Genomic DNA, 16,197 nt, shown 5'->3' on the forward strand with positions numbered 1-16,197 from the left:
TCCAAATTAGGAAAAAGTACGTCAAGGCTGTGTATTGTCATCCTGCTTATTTAACTTCTATGCAGAGTATATCAGGCTAAATGCCGGGCTGAATGAAGCACAAACTGGAATTAAGACTGTAGGGAGAAATATCAATAATCTCAGATATGCAGATGATACCACCCTTACGGCAGAAAGTGAAGAGGAACTAAAGAGCCTCTTGATGAAAGTGAAAGAGGAGAGTGAAAAAGCTGGCTTAAAACTCAACATTCAAAAAACAAAGATCATGGCATCTGGCCCCATCACTTCATGGCAAATAGATGGGGGAAACAATGCAAATGGTGACAGACTTTATTTTCTTGGGCTCCAAAATCAATGCAGATGGTGACTGCAGCCACAAAATTAAAAGACACTTGCTCTTTGGAAGAAAAGCTATGACAAACTTAGACAGCATATTAAAAAGCAGAGACATTTACTTTGCCGACAAAAGTCCATATAGTCAAAGTTACAGTTTTTCCAGTAGTCATGTATGGATGTGAGAGTTGGACTATAAAGAAAGCATCAGTCTGACTGATATCCAAAAAGGACACTTTTGTTGGCATGAGCACACAACCGATTAAATAAATAAAATTGATGCTTTTGAACTGTGGTGTCGGAGAAGACTCTTGAGAGACCCTTGGACTGCAAGGAGATCAAAGCAGTCAATCCTAAAGGAAATCAATCCTGAATATTCATTGGAAGGACTGATGTTGAAGGTGAAGGTCCAATACTTTGGTCAGCTGATGTGAAGAACTGACTCATTAGAAAAGACCCTGATGCTGGGGAAGACTGAAGGCAGGAGGAGAAGGGGATGACAGAGGATGAGATAGTTGGATGGCATCACCGACTCGATGAACATGAGTTTGAGCAAGCTCTGGGAGTTGGTTATGGACAGGGAAGCCTGTGGTGCTGCAGTCCATGGGGTTGCAAAGAGTCAGACATGACTAAACAACTGAACTGAACTGAATTAGAATACATCACAATACACTGGGGAGAGATGGGCAGAAAATAATGTGACACATACAACTAGGCAGAAACAAAGTCAGGAATTAAAATCAAGAGAAATAAAGCTGCACTACAACAAAGTCTATGATAGCACTTTGGTTCACTAATCATATGGATATTTACCGAAAAACAAGCAAAGGGGGCTAGGGATATATTCTGGAAAGGAAAAAGTGGAGGGAAAAAACAGAAAAAGGATGGGAACAATGCATTAGAGCTCTCTGTGACTGCGGACTGACTACCCAGAAGCATATTTAACATGATATGTGACCCATAACCCTGAAAATCCGTTTTTACCAATAATCTTCTTTTAAACATTTTTTTTTAACATGGACCATGTTTAAAGTCTTTATTGAGTTTGCTACAATATTGCTTCTGTTTTATGTTTCGGTTTTTGAGCCACAGGGCATGTGGGATTTTGATCCCTGTTGGGATCAAACCTGGACCTCTGCATTGGAAGGCAAAGTCTTAAACACTGGACTGCCAGGGAAGTCCCTATTTTACTAACAATCTTTATGTTCTTAATTAAAAGCTAAAGAGTCACTCAATGTTATTCTTCCACATTTTAAAAAAAAAGAAGGTTGGCTTTCTCTCTTGATTTTATTTAGGTTTTTCTATATACCTAAAATCCAGCCCTTTTTATAATACTGTTATAATACTTATATATTACTTATATAATATATAATACTTATATATTTAAGCACAGGTCAAAAAACCCACGGTTTTAAAATTTAACAACCATCAAAACTCCTTATCTCATCCTATAAATTACCCTGATAACTATTCCACTATGCTTGCCATCATAAAATAAATATGCAACATAAAATGTTGTACAGACTCACTCATTTGCAAAGTATTGATTCAAATTATTTTTATGCTTTTCTGAAAAAAAATTAAGTGATACAACCTACTTTTTAAGCTCAAATGCTAACATTTTCAGGCACTCTACCTTATGCTTATTACCTAGATTATTGCTATTAAACTACTAATGAAACAGTACTTTTGTTCCTGGCTACTGACACTTTTGTTGGGATGAGCATGCAACCGATTAAAGTATTCTCCCAAAGAGAGGTATATAGCTAACAAACTAAATGATGAGAACAAACAGAAAGGACTCAGTTTCAGGTCTCACAAATAAATGAAGAAAGCAAGAAAGAGCAATGTGAACTGCTTTAAGTGGTAAGTATCCCAGCCTAAAAGCACAGGCAGTTGAGAACCACACATACATAACAGGACCAAACACCGCCACCTGACGGGACTGCACTGTTAGGGAAGATAAGACCTGAATAGACAGGCAAAGGCCCCGGCATCCCACAATAATCCCAATGCGGGGATCCAGGTAATGTATCTAACAGAACCGTACCCAATGTACGGAGTCTCTATGGAGAAACTCACATGTGGAGAAAAAAGTTGTGCATGACAAAAGCACTCCAACATGGATTCCTCCAGATATATGTCACTGACAGTCACATGTGTCAAGTTCATTGCCACTAGCTCCCAGGGACTGAGTGAATTAAGTAAATCATGCTGTAAATAGCTTGCTCCGATAAACATTTAAGTTCATGAAGATCCCTGCCACAATGACATTTGTTTTAACAGGATGTAACCTGAATCCTCTATAAGTGAACAGTTTGTTATGAAACAAAAAGGAACAATCATGTTTAATAGGGAAAGTTTAAGGGAAAGGTGTCAAAAACAACTTTAAATAAACATGTACTTCAGTAATAATTTTGAAATCTTGTGTGTAATGATCAGCAGTGAAAATACACCCAAAGGATAGATGTGGATTATGCTGTGAAGCAGCAAAGCTTTGAAGTTTAAAATGTGGCCAGTAATTTAGAACTTCTATATATGAACTAATGAAATGTTCGAAGGAATCAAGTGCTTCAGGACAAATCTATCTGTACCAACATTCTATGGTCTAGTTCTCTGCTTCATGGCAGAATTATATATTTTATTGTTGTATGACACTTAAATGAGAACCAGACCTTCCAATAAAATTCAGTTTTGGGAAAAAGAAAAAAAATAATAAAGAGATTCTTCTGGCTTCAGCCAAATAAGCATGTCACCAAAGTATATTTTTTAATTAAAGAAGGGATATTTTGGCTTCCAGTGTTTTGGAATGACTTCTCAAGCAGCTGAATGTTGACATAAACATAATACATTTAAACCACCAGTTAAGATTGGCACTTAGAAATAACTAACCAGGTCGTTTTTCTTCTACTTGTTCTGTTTCTGTAGATGAATGCAGTCTGCTACATCTTCTAGTCAAAGATGAACTTCGCCTCTTTTCTGGTGTTTCTAGAGATCAAAGGCAAAGAAATAATACTTTTTAAGAAAATTAAGAAAAATTTTTGGCCATGCCACATAGTATGTGGGATCTTAGTTCCCCAACCAGAGATCGAACCCACAACCCCTGCATTAGGAGCATGGAGTCTTAACCAGTGGACCGCAAGAGAAGTCCAGGAACATTACTATTTATAAGCCGTTTAAACAGATTCCTTCAGGAGTGAGCCACTCCTTTTTTCCAAACTTTTTTTTTTATCTTCTCTACTCTTCCTTGTAAGAATTTTTTAAAATTTCAAGTATTATGAAGAGATTCTACATGCCAGAGTTAAAACCAGGTTACTCTTTAAGTAAGTTATCCAAAGAGAAATAAAATTATCTAGGAAATAATAAAAAGAGAGAAAATGTCTCATACTGACAATATCACAGTTCCCAAATTAGGAATACACAATGTATAATTTTAGACACAGTCCATGACATCTATTACTAAACTAATTTATACACTTTAGTTTTAATGAGCTTTTTTTTTTTTTTCGGCTGTGCTGCATGGCTTGCAGGACCTTAGCTCCCCAAAGATTGAACTGCAGGCCAAAGAGGTGAAAGCACCAAGTCCTAACCACCAGACCACCAAGGAATTCTCTCAACTAGTATTTTTAAAATAAAAATGATAATTAATATTTGGCACAGATGTCACAATTTTAGCAACCCAAACTAGTCATATGGGAAAATAATCCCTTTTGTGTAGACACTTCCATTTCACTTTAAATATTCCGGCTCAGAATACTGATGGAAGTCTGTTTAAAGAAGAACCCTTTGGGGAATTCCTTGGCGGTTCAGGAGTTAGGACTCTGTGCTGTCACTGCCAAGAGTTCAACCCCTGGTCAGGAAACTAAGATCCCACAAGCCGAGTGGCCAAAAGAAGAAAACAAGAATTCTTTTGGGGAGCTATAGATTAAATGTTGCTAATATAGCATCATTTGAAAATTCTAGTGGTAAATTTTTATCTTCTCTACTCTTTCTTGTAAGAATTTTTTTAAATTTCAAGTATTATGAAGAGATTCTACATGCTCAGAGTTAAAACCAGGTTACTCTTTAAGTAAGTTAACATTTAAGTGATTAAATGTTGCTAATATAGCATGATTTGAAAATTCTACTGATAAATGTAATTGCACAGCACAATCTACAGCTGCTGCTGCTAAGTCACTTCAGTCGTGTCCGACTCTGTGCGACCCCTTAGACGGCAGCCCAGCAGGTTCCCCCATACCTGGGATTCTCCAGACAAGAACACTGGAGTGGGTTGCCATTTCCTTCTCCAATGCATGAAAGTGAAAAGTGAAAGTGAAGTCGCTCAGTCATGTCCGACTCCTAGTGACTCCATAGACTGCAGCCTACAAGGCTCCTCTATCCATGGGATTTTCTAGGCAAGAGTACTGGAGTGGGGTGCCACTGCCTTCTCCAATGATCCACAGAAATGTAATTAATTCGATCATATGATGAGATCACCTATCCCTTACTATCACATTGCAAGAAATGACAAAATAGTGTAAAGTTATGGTAAGTCAGCACTGAGTAGAAGAAAAACAGATTATTAGAATCAGTCAAGATTTAAAGAAAGGCTATTTAGGAACTTTCCTGGTGGTCCAGTGATTAAGGCTGTATTTTCACTGCAGAGGGCGTGGGTTTGATCCTTATTCAGGGAGCTAAGATCCTGCATGCTACACACACAGCACAGCAAAACATATTTTTTAAAAAATTAAAATATAAAGCAAGCTATTTAAAACATCACAGGTTAGATTATGAACTTCGAGTTTGAAATGTTCATCTCTCTGGATTGAACAGGTTTTATTTCAGTTTGAAGGGATTTTACAAAGGTAAGCCAGTGAAAATATTGATTTTATTTTCCGTGGAATCATTAATTACAGCATTCATCATTTCAGAGTGTGTAATATACTATACCTTTAAGCAAGTTATTTCATAAAGTATCTTCCACACATACCTTCTCGGATTACAAACAAGATATCATTTAAAAAATTACTTGGAATTGTTCCTTCAGTGCAATTTAACTCATTACTAACTTGGAAGTCATCACCTGTCCCTTTTCTTTACATGCTTCACTAATACAGCAGGTACACATATTAACAAAAACACACGAGTGTTCACTCACTATATTAAAAATATAAGAAATGTCTGTGGAGAAATCTTTGCTAATTCCTCCAATCAATTAGATGGTAAAACAGGGTCAACGCTTGTGAAACAATTAAAATAAAATGAAAGTATACACATATGACATTGCAATGAATGTTATCTAACTTTTCTAAAGGATTGAGCTTATGAATAATAAATTAATTTTATTATATGACAAGGAAGGTGCTAAAGAAAATCTTCCCATATTAATCTATGAATGAACCCGGGCTATACGTAAAAGTGCTCTGGAAAAGCATACTAAGGTTAATGATGGAAAGTGGATCAACTTCTGTTGGACTATGTATTACAAGAGAAAATGAGATGCGTCAAAACTGACAAATAACGAAAGATCTCTCAAGTTCATTGTTGAAAATTTTAAGAGTTCTAAAAGTACAAATGATGTAATTTAAGTATAAACAAAACAAAAAATCCTTTTTCAACATATATTTAGACAAAAATGGAAATCTTTCCCACTAAGTTAACCACTGCTACAATTAACTAATTATATGCTTTAAATGATATCCAGAATCTTTTATTTTATTTTAAAATTCACTGGAATTTTAGAGCAATCAGCATGCTCAAAAAATGCTCAGACACCTAATAACACAGAAGAAACATTTTTAATTCAAACTATAATTATGCCTTTGTTTCAATTCACAAGGTACAAAAATGGTATATCTTTTCTACAGCCAAGTTTGAGGGAATGAAGTGGAATATGTTTGCCATGTCTTTCTCCTGCAAAGGTTTCTGTTTCTTTCTCTGGAAAGAAAAAGGATTTTTTTTGATGGGTATGGTTATCTAATCCATTTCAACTATCAGTGAGAAGCACCATGTAGTATAAGCCAGATATGGTCACTGACACACTCAGGTAAAGATTTTTTTAAAAAAAATAAGGAACGCTAGGGAATTCCCTGGTGGTCCAGTCATGAGAACTCCACACTTTCACTGCCAAGGGTGCATGTTCAATTCCTGGCCAAGAAACTAAGGAGTGCTAATTAAAAGGGCAAACACCAGGAGCAAAATGTATTTGAAGTATCTGCAGTAGATAAGTTTTATTTTATTTTAAAGAGCACTGTATTACCTCTACAAAGACTTGTAAAGTAGAGCTTAGAAATATTCTCTCATTAACACTGTTAAAAAACCACTTTATTTGCTTTGGGGAAAGACACAGACTTGTTAGTGGAATGTACAGTTTAAAAACATGATCGAATGACCAAAAAATTATGATCAGACGACCAAAATATAAACCATAAAAGACCAGGGTGGAATGGAAATCACTGAATTTCATGGGGTCTTAATTATAAAATAGGAAGGTAACTTGCTTGTCAACTTTACATATATATGAAGCAGATCAACCTGTCCACTGCTATATATATGCTATTATTTTTCTTAAATTAGGTAACATTCATGAAACTTAACGGAAATTGAATGGACTACTCTAGTTTCTGGAAAAACGGATTTCAGTTTTAGGTTAGACAGAATATGGATTAATTCTAAAATAAATTATTGTGCCACTTAATGGCAATGTCTTTGGGTCAAAATATATTTCATAGCTGTTGGGCTACCTGAGCCCAACAAACCTATCTGATATGATTAGTACACAAACCAAGAAACAAGGGGCTTCTCTGGTGGCGCAGTGGTGGAGAGTCTGCCTGCCAATGCAGGGGACATGGGTTGGATTCCTGATCTGGGAGGATCCCACATGCTTTGGAGCAACTAAGTACTTGTGCCACAACTACTGAAGCCCGTGCACCCTAGGGCTCATGCTCTACAACAAGGGAAGCCACCACAATGAGGGGCCTATGCACTGCAACTATAGTGTAGCCCCTGCTCACAAGAAAAGCCCAAGAAGCAACAAAGACCCAGCATAGCCAAAAATTTTTAAAAATTATTTTTAAAAAGAAACAACTGATTTTCAACATACTGATGAAAATACAAAAAAGGAATGACCGTCTCTACTGTGAAACAACGTGGTGCTCTTCTAAAATAAATCTAAATGTCCTATGATCTAAAGAGTAAGTGGTACTGTAGAAACACGTATAAAGACTTGATTTCACTGGTTTGAAACTCAGTAAAATACATGAAATAAATACTTACTCTTGGCAACAGAATTTTGAAGACCAGTAGATGACATTTGTCTGTGTAATCCACAAGTCCCCTGCTCAAGCTTTTCAGTAGATGTAGAATGTTTACTGACTGAGAAAAGATGCAAGATTTACTGTACTCATATATAAAAAAGCATCATTAGCTGAAACAAGATGAGCTCATGATGCACTTATACAGAGCATAAACATGTATTAATTAGGTACACAATACTGTCAATCATTCCTTATAAATTATGAAAACTTAACTTACATTTTATGCAATTGCTTAGAATTACATCCACACATAGGAAAAATTATAGTACATCATTAGTAAACAGGGCAATTTATTTTTAAAATATGCACTGGATAAAGCTGTGTAAAGCTTATCAATTATTATTCATTTTTACAGAGATTACAAGTTTAAATGGTAAGATTTTGGGTATACTGTATAAAATAAAGTTATTATAAAATTTCACCTGTTTCTTTGGCAATCTCACATGACACAAATTTAAATGCACGCCAAAGAGTACATGGCAGTGTTTTCACTTAGGATACAAAGCTGAAAATCCGTTGTAAATGCAACCTTATACTAATAGCCAATATCTACATGTGAAAATGAATGAACTTAAAGTTTAGCAGTTGTATTAATTACCAGTCTTATTTTGGGAATTGACTGTTGTACAGCCTTCCCATGACCATCTTTTTGGACGGTTAATGTGGCTGCTCCTTTCCAGTGTACGATGAAGGACGGCTTTGAATTTCTCCTATTTAAAATAAAAGCCAAGAAACATTTAGGAATGTATTATATTCACTAGTGTAATTCTGATCTATCAGTTATAAAATACCCCTACCACCAAATTTTTTAATCAGGCAAAATTTTTTTTATAAAAGAAAAGTTAAAATTGGAAACATCTCAGGTATGAATCCATACTTTCCCAACTAAGTAGGTTTTAATCTTATGGATATGAATCGAGAAACTGACCATGCGTCCCTCTTTGCTTGTATCATTAGGAAATTTAGAAATAAAGGTGTAGCCTATTCCAGCAACTATACAAGGACTGAGTAGTATGCTTTGATGTATGCTAATCATATCTTATGTTTTATGATTTTCTTACTTTAATTCCCCCCTCTGCTTGATTCCCTCAAACATTTATTTTTTCATCTGGTTGTGGTATATAGTTTTTAAAATATACCTTAAATTCTTTGTAGAATGAGGCAGAATAAAAAATCAGCCAATACATACAAGTGAAACTATGCCAGATCATCTATTATACACATATTTCTAACTTCTTAAATTCTGGTGTTAACTAATCAAGTTTTTTTGTTTTTTTGCTTTTTTTTCTGATTTTTTTTTCATTTATTTTTATTAGTTGGAGGCTAATTACTCTACAATACTGTAGTGGACTAATCAAGTTTTTAAAAAGAGCTGTGTTTGTCTTGACCTCAGCTTTAGTCTAAACTGTGCAGGATAACAGGTCTACGAATGCAAATGCTACACAGTGGCAAAACAGCGCCACTGTCAGAAATGAGATGCAGTTTTCTATTCCTCATCTCTGTGCTGTAACATACCACGGACTACACTCACGTAAGCAAATCAACCTCAGGGCCAGAAAGTTTTCTATTCTTCCCTGACAACAACTGTTTCATAGCAACATCATCCTTATAATGTTCCCACAGTTTAGAGGGTGAACATATTAGGAAAATGGAGTCATCCATATCCTCTGAGGAGAAAAGCAACTGCAATTTTAAAATGAAACTTATCTAATGACAATATTTTAAATTATATTTTCTAACAGAAAGGAAGTTATTCTAAATTACTTAGACACCCCAGAAGTATAATAAAGATTAAAAACAGAATATTCTTGTATTATTAAAACCTCTCTCCTAAGCACTCTATTTGCTGTTTCCAGATGTGCTGACCCTCCATGCTCTTTCAGGTTCCTTCTGGCATCTGTGGCTCACGTGCAAGCTCCTGTCCTCTTTCCCATATGCCCCTGTCCATACTTGCCCCTCCTCACCACCACTGAGTTTGGGGTTTTTTCCTGCTCTACTGAATCATTCTCTTTTTCTATGTGCAGCCTCCTCAGTGATGTTCGGTCCCTGCTCTGTCTAGGCCTCTCCCACACTAGCTCTCTGGGGCCGGTTCTCTTTTGACCTTTCTCCTTGTCTTCTGGCCTCTTATCTGGCTCGCTCTCTCTCTCTCTGGCTCCCACTCTGTCTACAGTGCCGTTTTGTTGCGTCTTCCTTCCCTGTGTTCTCTCTCAGGTTCCTCTTTTCCTAAGATGGTCTTTTCTACTCATAGTCCTTGGGACTCTCCCTCTGTCCTCCAGGGACCTTTCCTGACCCAGCACAGTTTCCTATTTTACTCTCTTTGGTTCTGTCTTTATCAAGTTCAGTTTCTCTGGCCTTCACTCTTCTTTACCACAGAGAAGTAGTTTTAAGGAAACAGTTCACAGAGGAAGATAGAGTGATACAAGTTCTGAATGAGAATTCATTAAATACTGGAATGTGGGGAAAAAGAGAAGGTGTTGGTGAACCATGGATAGGGAAGAAACACCACAGGAGTAGTCCTAAAATAAAGAAGATTCACTGATGGGGATAAGGAGTTGGGAGGGGCGGGTGTGAGGCATTTTCAAGAGCCAACTGTGTGCAAAAGTTAGGAAGAAAAGTGAGCACCACAGAGAAAGACACAGAGAAGAGGGCTCTTGGGAGAGAAATGGAAACAAAGAGAAAAGGAAAGAAAAAATATTTTAAAATTAAAGCAACAGAAAAAAAACAGAGAGAGGATAAAAACCCATACACTGAGAGAACAATGGCAGAAACTCCAAAGATGGGGAGCAAAAAGGAGGGAGAAGCTAAGACAAAGAAAATAGAAAGAAAAAGGGGGTGCTATTAGAAAAGGGCCAGAGTCAGACAAAGAGCCAGAGACAGGCCAAGGCTCACTCAGGGACACTTGAGGGGCACTGGAACAAAGAGAAAGAGAGAATGACAGTGAAGAAAAGGATGGAACATGCCAATTCCGAAGGAGCCAAGGACACTCATAGTAAAGATGTGGAACAACCTACAGGAGAAAAACTTGGTGTCAGAGAGAATCCTACAAACTGAGACAGGTAACCAGATGCTCACAGAGAAACAGCCAAAGGCAAACCGGCTGAAGAGGGACAGACAGAGAAAGAGAGGGCAGGACAAAGGTAGTGACTTGTATCAACAGAGTGCCAAAGACACCCAGAGTCCAGATAGGAAGAGAGCAAGGCCACAACACAGAGAGAGAAAGGAACAATAAGGGGAGAGGGGGAGAGAGCAAAGAAAAGGGAGCCAGGGAACCATGGGGAGAGTGGAAGGCTCTGATCGGCTGGGCTCTGCCACTCACACAGTGAGGGGAGTGGTGAGAAGCAGACGTCAGGGTCAGAGAGGGCCCTATCAGAGAGGGCCTGATAGTGGGTGGGTGAATACTAGGCAATGGGACAACACCTTTGGTAGGAGAGAAAGTGCCTCAGAACAAAGCCCAGGCTGTAGGCACCCTGCAGGCGCACAGGGCTCTCTCCCTGGATATGCAAGGCTCCTCTTCACCTCAGTTACTAAAGCCTAAACTCAGGCCTCAGATCAGGATGGGGCAAGAGCTGCTAATTTAAGGAAAGAGCAAAGAAGAACTGGTATTAGTTCCAGAAGAATCGGGATCGGTTCCAGTGAAAGCAGAGAAGGGCTAAGAAAAAAGTACTGCAGAACCAGGCAACACAGTGTATCATCTGATTAACAGAGAAGAAAAACACATACCCTTTCTTCCTCTAGCATTTCGTTTCTCTTTTTTTCTGCAGATATTCTCCGTTGTTCATCTTTTTCTTTCTGTTCCCTCAGCTTTCGCTGTTTCTCTTCCATCTGTTTTTCATATACGATCTTAGACTTTCTTTCTTTTTCAAGTAGTTGTGTCTCTCTATTAGCTGAAATATTCCAAATGCAAGGTAAGAGCCAAGAAAAAAACTGTTTAAGTTTTCCACATTACAGACAGGGAAGGAAAGTTAATGTATTTTATTCTCTTTCTTAAAAATAACATAACCTGTGCTAATAATTAAAGATTTATTATATAAATGACCAGAGATGGCCACAAAAGAATCATTTCCACTGGGTGTTCATTTAACTCCTGAGAAGTGAATTGGCTTAAATGACTCTCCTCCTGTCTGAACTAAAATTCCAAATTCAAAAGAAATATTTTCTTTCATGCAATGTTTCTGCTGACTTGAGCTGAGAAGTCAAACCCCATCAGATTAATATGCTGTACATTAAAATAAGAATTAAAAAACACATGGCCAGAATATATGGCTTTTTCTTCTAATACGAAACTTCTTTTTAAAGGCCTCGTCTAAGCAGACCATATTGAGCATGCCAATTTGACCTTCATGGACTTAGGCACATACCACATTACTGACCAGCATGATGTTTTCCTACATTCAAATTTCCTCTCACTAAAGCCTGGAGAGCACCCATGCAGTTGTAAAAATACTCTTCTAAAGAGCTACAGGAAGAATCTGCTCCTCACCAAAACAGAGACAACTGCTATTCCATTTGAATGAAGGTGAGCACTAGTTTTGCAGTGGATTTACAAGGCCAGATGAGGAAAATACATAGCTGAAAAAGCATTCTCTCAAGATTATGGTTCTTTTAGAAAAGAATATTAGATTCTTTTAGATCTTAATTGATACAAAGTCACACTTGAGAAAGCACAGCAATCAGTGAAAGACACCAAATCTATAGTAAGATTATTAGCAAATTCATTTATGTTTTTGGCCATGCCATGGCTTGTGGGATCTTGGTTCCCCAACCTGGTATTGAACCCCAGGCCTCTGGCAGTGAAAGCACAGGGTCCTAACCACTGTTCCAGGTGGTTCCTGGGAATTCCTTCATTTTTGTTTTCAGAGTCATTTTTACTGAAATCCCATTTTGCTTGTTTCTACAAACGCTGAAGAAATTTTCATACTTTAGTTTTCAGAAAATGAAAGCTATAAAAAAAAAAAGATAAAAAAAAAAAAAGAAAATGAAAGCTAACAGAAACTACTATTTCAAAAATAAAAAATTTGGCCAAATATTTTTCACAAATCTTATCTCATTTAGTATATGCTTTTAATCCAATATAGCACATAAAGTAAAAAGACAGTAACACATACTGCATAAGATATACTATTAAAAAAAGATTAAAAAGTAAAACCACTTTGAAAATATGTAACCTAAATGTAAAATTTATTCATTTTGATTTTTTAAAAAGTTTAAAATATACCATCATCTTGATTCACTTTGCTGTACAGTATAAACTGATGCAACATTATAAAGTAACTATATTCCAATAAAAATTAATTTTAAAAATACCATCATCTTGTCTTTTTTTCTCTTCTCTCCGCTCCTTTGCTAATTTTTGTTTTATGTCATTTTTAAGCACAGAGCCATCTATTACTAAAAAAAAGAAATATAATTAGATGTCAATAGGATATCAAACTTAGAGGATATAACACTTTGACATCTATCAAAGTACTCTAGAAATTATACCTGGCTTAAATGGTGATTTTATATTTGGAGGCTGGGATGGAACAGAACTAAAGCTACCTTGACTTCGTCTTTCTTCAGCAATGGCATTAGCAGCAGCAACTAAAATACAGGGAGATAAAGGAAAGGGATTAAATATTAAGAAGACAAACAGCTAATCCAAGGGCGGCAAATTCTATCTTCGAGGATAAAGGATAGCATCTCTTCGAGAAGGCATGACAGATGACTCTGGGTCAGCAAAGACATACTGAGTACCTATGATTTTCAACAATAATTCAACAAAGAATTAACACTGTTTACTGTAGACACGCCAGCCTATCTGTGCACACACAGTTGTCACTGGAAGCAGCAACATGAGCTGGTGGATGAATAAGAGCTAATGAGTAACAGATTTCAAAAATGCCTCAGACAAGACATTACACCAAGTACTAGAAAAACTGAGCTGGCAAGGATTCGGAAAAAATGTTTTGCCATAAATTGGGGTAATTTAAAAAAGATCTGGAGTTTATGGATTTGAATTTGGAAGCAAAAGTGTCAACAGTGAGAGCCTCAGAGATTGGGCCCAATATTAAGGAGAACATTTATAAATCACCTTGATCAGGGGCTGTCTACCCTGGCTCCCCAGCAGAGTCACCCATATTGTTTTTAAAAAAAATTAGCAATGCTTTCCCCTCCCCACTTCCACTCTCTGAGAATGGGGCCCAGGCCTTTGCAGTTGCTAAAAGCTCTATTCTGATGCACAGTGAAGGTGGAGAAACACTCAAGGAAGTTCCAATGGGATTGTATTTTTCGAGGTAGGAAAATGTCAAGTTAATAAATATTAATTAACACATCTTGTGTAAACAGGTAGAAAATGGTAAATAAACTTCAATAAGGGTGAAGTATAAGAGTGTGGGAGCACAATTTGAGAGAAAGTAAGAAAAACTAAAATTGTGGATGATACCAAAACAAGTTATTGGGGAATTCCCTGAACTCTTTCCATATATGACTCTATCTAAAACGCCTCACAGTAGCAGGCATCTTCAGGAAGGAGCTGGAGAATAACACTGAAAACTCCCTTCTACCCTAGTATAAAAGCACAGGAAACATGCCCCTGTGATACTGCATACAATTCTGGTCTCTACATATTAAGAAAAACATAGAACAGTTGAAGATGGGCAGTTAAAATAAGAGACTAGAGGGTCTGTGGTTGTACTCAGAATGAATGAACTTTGAGATGTTACTTGCCACTGATGAAAGATATCTGGGAGCCATTTTACAGAGTAACCCTGAAAGTGACACAACTGCTGCCATAGAGACCACCATTTCAAAAGGGGAAATGATTTTTTTTTAATCCCAGAGACCAAACAGCTCAGATAATCCACGATCTAGCTAAATTTGAATTGAAGATTAGACTCTTCTAAACTTCTTCAGTTATAAACTTCTTCAGTAATTTATCAATTTTGTGGACCACAATTATTCTCTCAATTTCAGTCCTGGTGTACTAAAACTCTTATATAGTCTATAAGTTAAATAAACCATCCTACACACCCCCCTTCCACTCACATTTCTATGTGAGCATAGAGAAAACCACTGTTGCTTTTGCATGTTCAGTTTTCCTGCTTAAAAGTCCTAAGGAAAGTCCATATTTTGGCACAATTTAGTTGGCCATAAGGACAATTTCCCTCAAAATGTACAATCTTACCAGATTTAAAGATCTTATTAATCACAAGTAAACTTAAAAGTAGTTGTTGTGGCAATAATGGACCACATCATATACAGATTATAATATCAAATCTAATTTTTTTTATTTTGGCTGCACAGGTTGGTTTGTGGGATCTCAGTTCTCTGACCAGGGATTGATCCCAGGCCATGGCAGTGAAAGTGCCAAATCCTAACCATTAGACAGTCAGGGAACGTCCCTCAAATCTGATTTTTACTTCCAAATTCCTACTGACAGAAATACATTCACCAAAAGGACAGGCTCTAAAAATGTCCAGACACTAGAGGAAAGCCTCCATGTCTGGAGTTAACAAAATGAACATTTTATTCAACTCTATTCAATGAGGAATTTAATTCACTTTAAAGTAACAGGTGCAATAGAGTATTTCTATAGTTCATATACTAACTCTAAACTCCAAATTAAAGTTAAAAGTTACTTTCTGCCTGTAGATTAAATAAGAAAACATGCAGATATTATTACTAAAACTGAATTATTAATCTTAATCTGTATTTCCAAAAAATTGCCATAATGAGTAATGTATATCACTTCACCATTTATGAAGCTGTTTTCATTGATTACCTCATTTAATTCTCATAATAATCCTATAAAGTGGATATTATTTTCTTCATTATTTTCTTTACAGATGAGCAAACTGAAGCTAAATATAAATTTCCCAGATCACACAGATAGGAACTAGTAAAGCCAGAATTTACTTCAATTGTAAATTTACTTTGAAATATTACATAATTATGAAGGACCAGACTGTACAAAACCCATATCAACTTTTATATGACTTAGTCTAATACTCTTACTTCAGCTACTTTTAAGGTTACTTCTTTTTAAAATACCACAATGAAGGAATTAAGATCTAAATGTATACAACTTATTCAACAATAAGTAAATGAAATATATGGGTTTTGGTATAAAACATACTTTGGAAATACAGCAATGGAAATTATTTTAAAATAAAGCATTTACTTTATTTTTTTTTTAAGAAATCACTATTATGCTGTGGCTAAGAAAAGCCTAAGTTTTAAGAAAATGTGTAAAAGACAATACAAAAAGAAAATGATTCTCTTTTTTTTTTTTTGGTGGCACCTCAAGGCTTGTGGCAATTTAGTTCCCCAACCAGGGATTGAACCCTCAGCAGTGATAGCAGAGTCCTAACCCCTGGACCACCAGGGAACTCTGCCATTCTCCTTCTATGAGGAGAAAATAAAAATCATTCCAGCTATCTAACCCAATAAAAGCCTCAGAATAAAATGAACCAAAAATAGGTGCCACTAGAAGGCCAAAGTTAAAGAATGTTTTACACTTGATAGATTTTTTAAAGATATCATTGAAATTTTGAGGCCCCTTCTGGACATAAGGCATTTTAGGTCATTACTG

The 16,197-nt window shown here is 36.4% G+C and overlaps 1 protein-coding gene across 8 annotated transcripts in view; it reads right to left on the minus strand.

The window, feature by feature from the left end:
• Positions 1-16,197, minus strand: part of MAP7D3 (MAP7 domain containing 3) — a 50,076-nt gene that overhangs the window by 19,457 nt on the left and 14,422 nt on the right. For all 8 annotated transcript variants that reach the window (XM_043897249.1, XM_043897251.1, XM_043897252.1 and 5 more), the window contains exons 2-7: positions 13,110-13,208; positions 12,933-13,016; positions 11,349-11,512; positions 8,227-8,338; positions 7,588-7,686; positions 3,226-3,321 (exon numbers count right to left, since the gene is read on the minus strand). In XM_043897249.1, the coding sequence (XP_043753184.1) occupies positions 3,226-3,321; positions 7,588-7,686; positions 8,227-8,338; positions 11,349-11,512; positions 12,933-13,016; positions 13,110-13,208 (654 nt within the window). The remainder of the gene's footprint in view (positions 1-3,225; positions 3,322-7,587; positions 7,687-8,226; positions 8,339-11,348; positions 11,513-12,932; positions 13,017-13,109; positions 13,209-16,197) is intronic.

This window comes from Cervus elaphus, chromosome X (assembly GCF_910594005.1).
Source record: "Cervus elaphus chromosome X, mCerEla1.1, whole genome shotgun sequence".
Classification (NCBI taxonomy): Eukaryota; Metazoa; Chordata; class Mammalia; order Artiodactyla; family Cervidae; genus Cervus; species Cervus elaphus.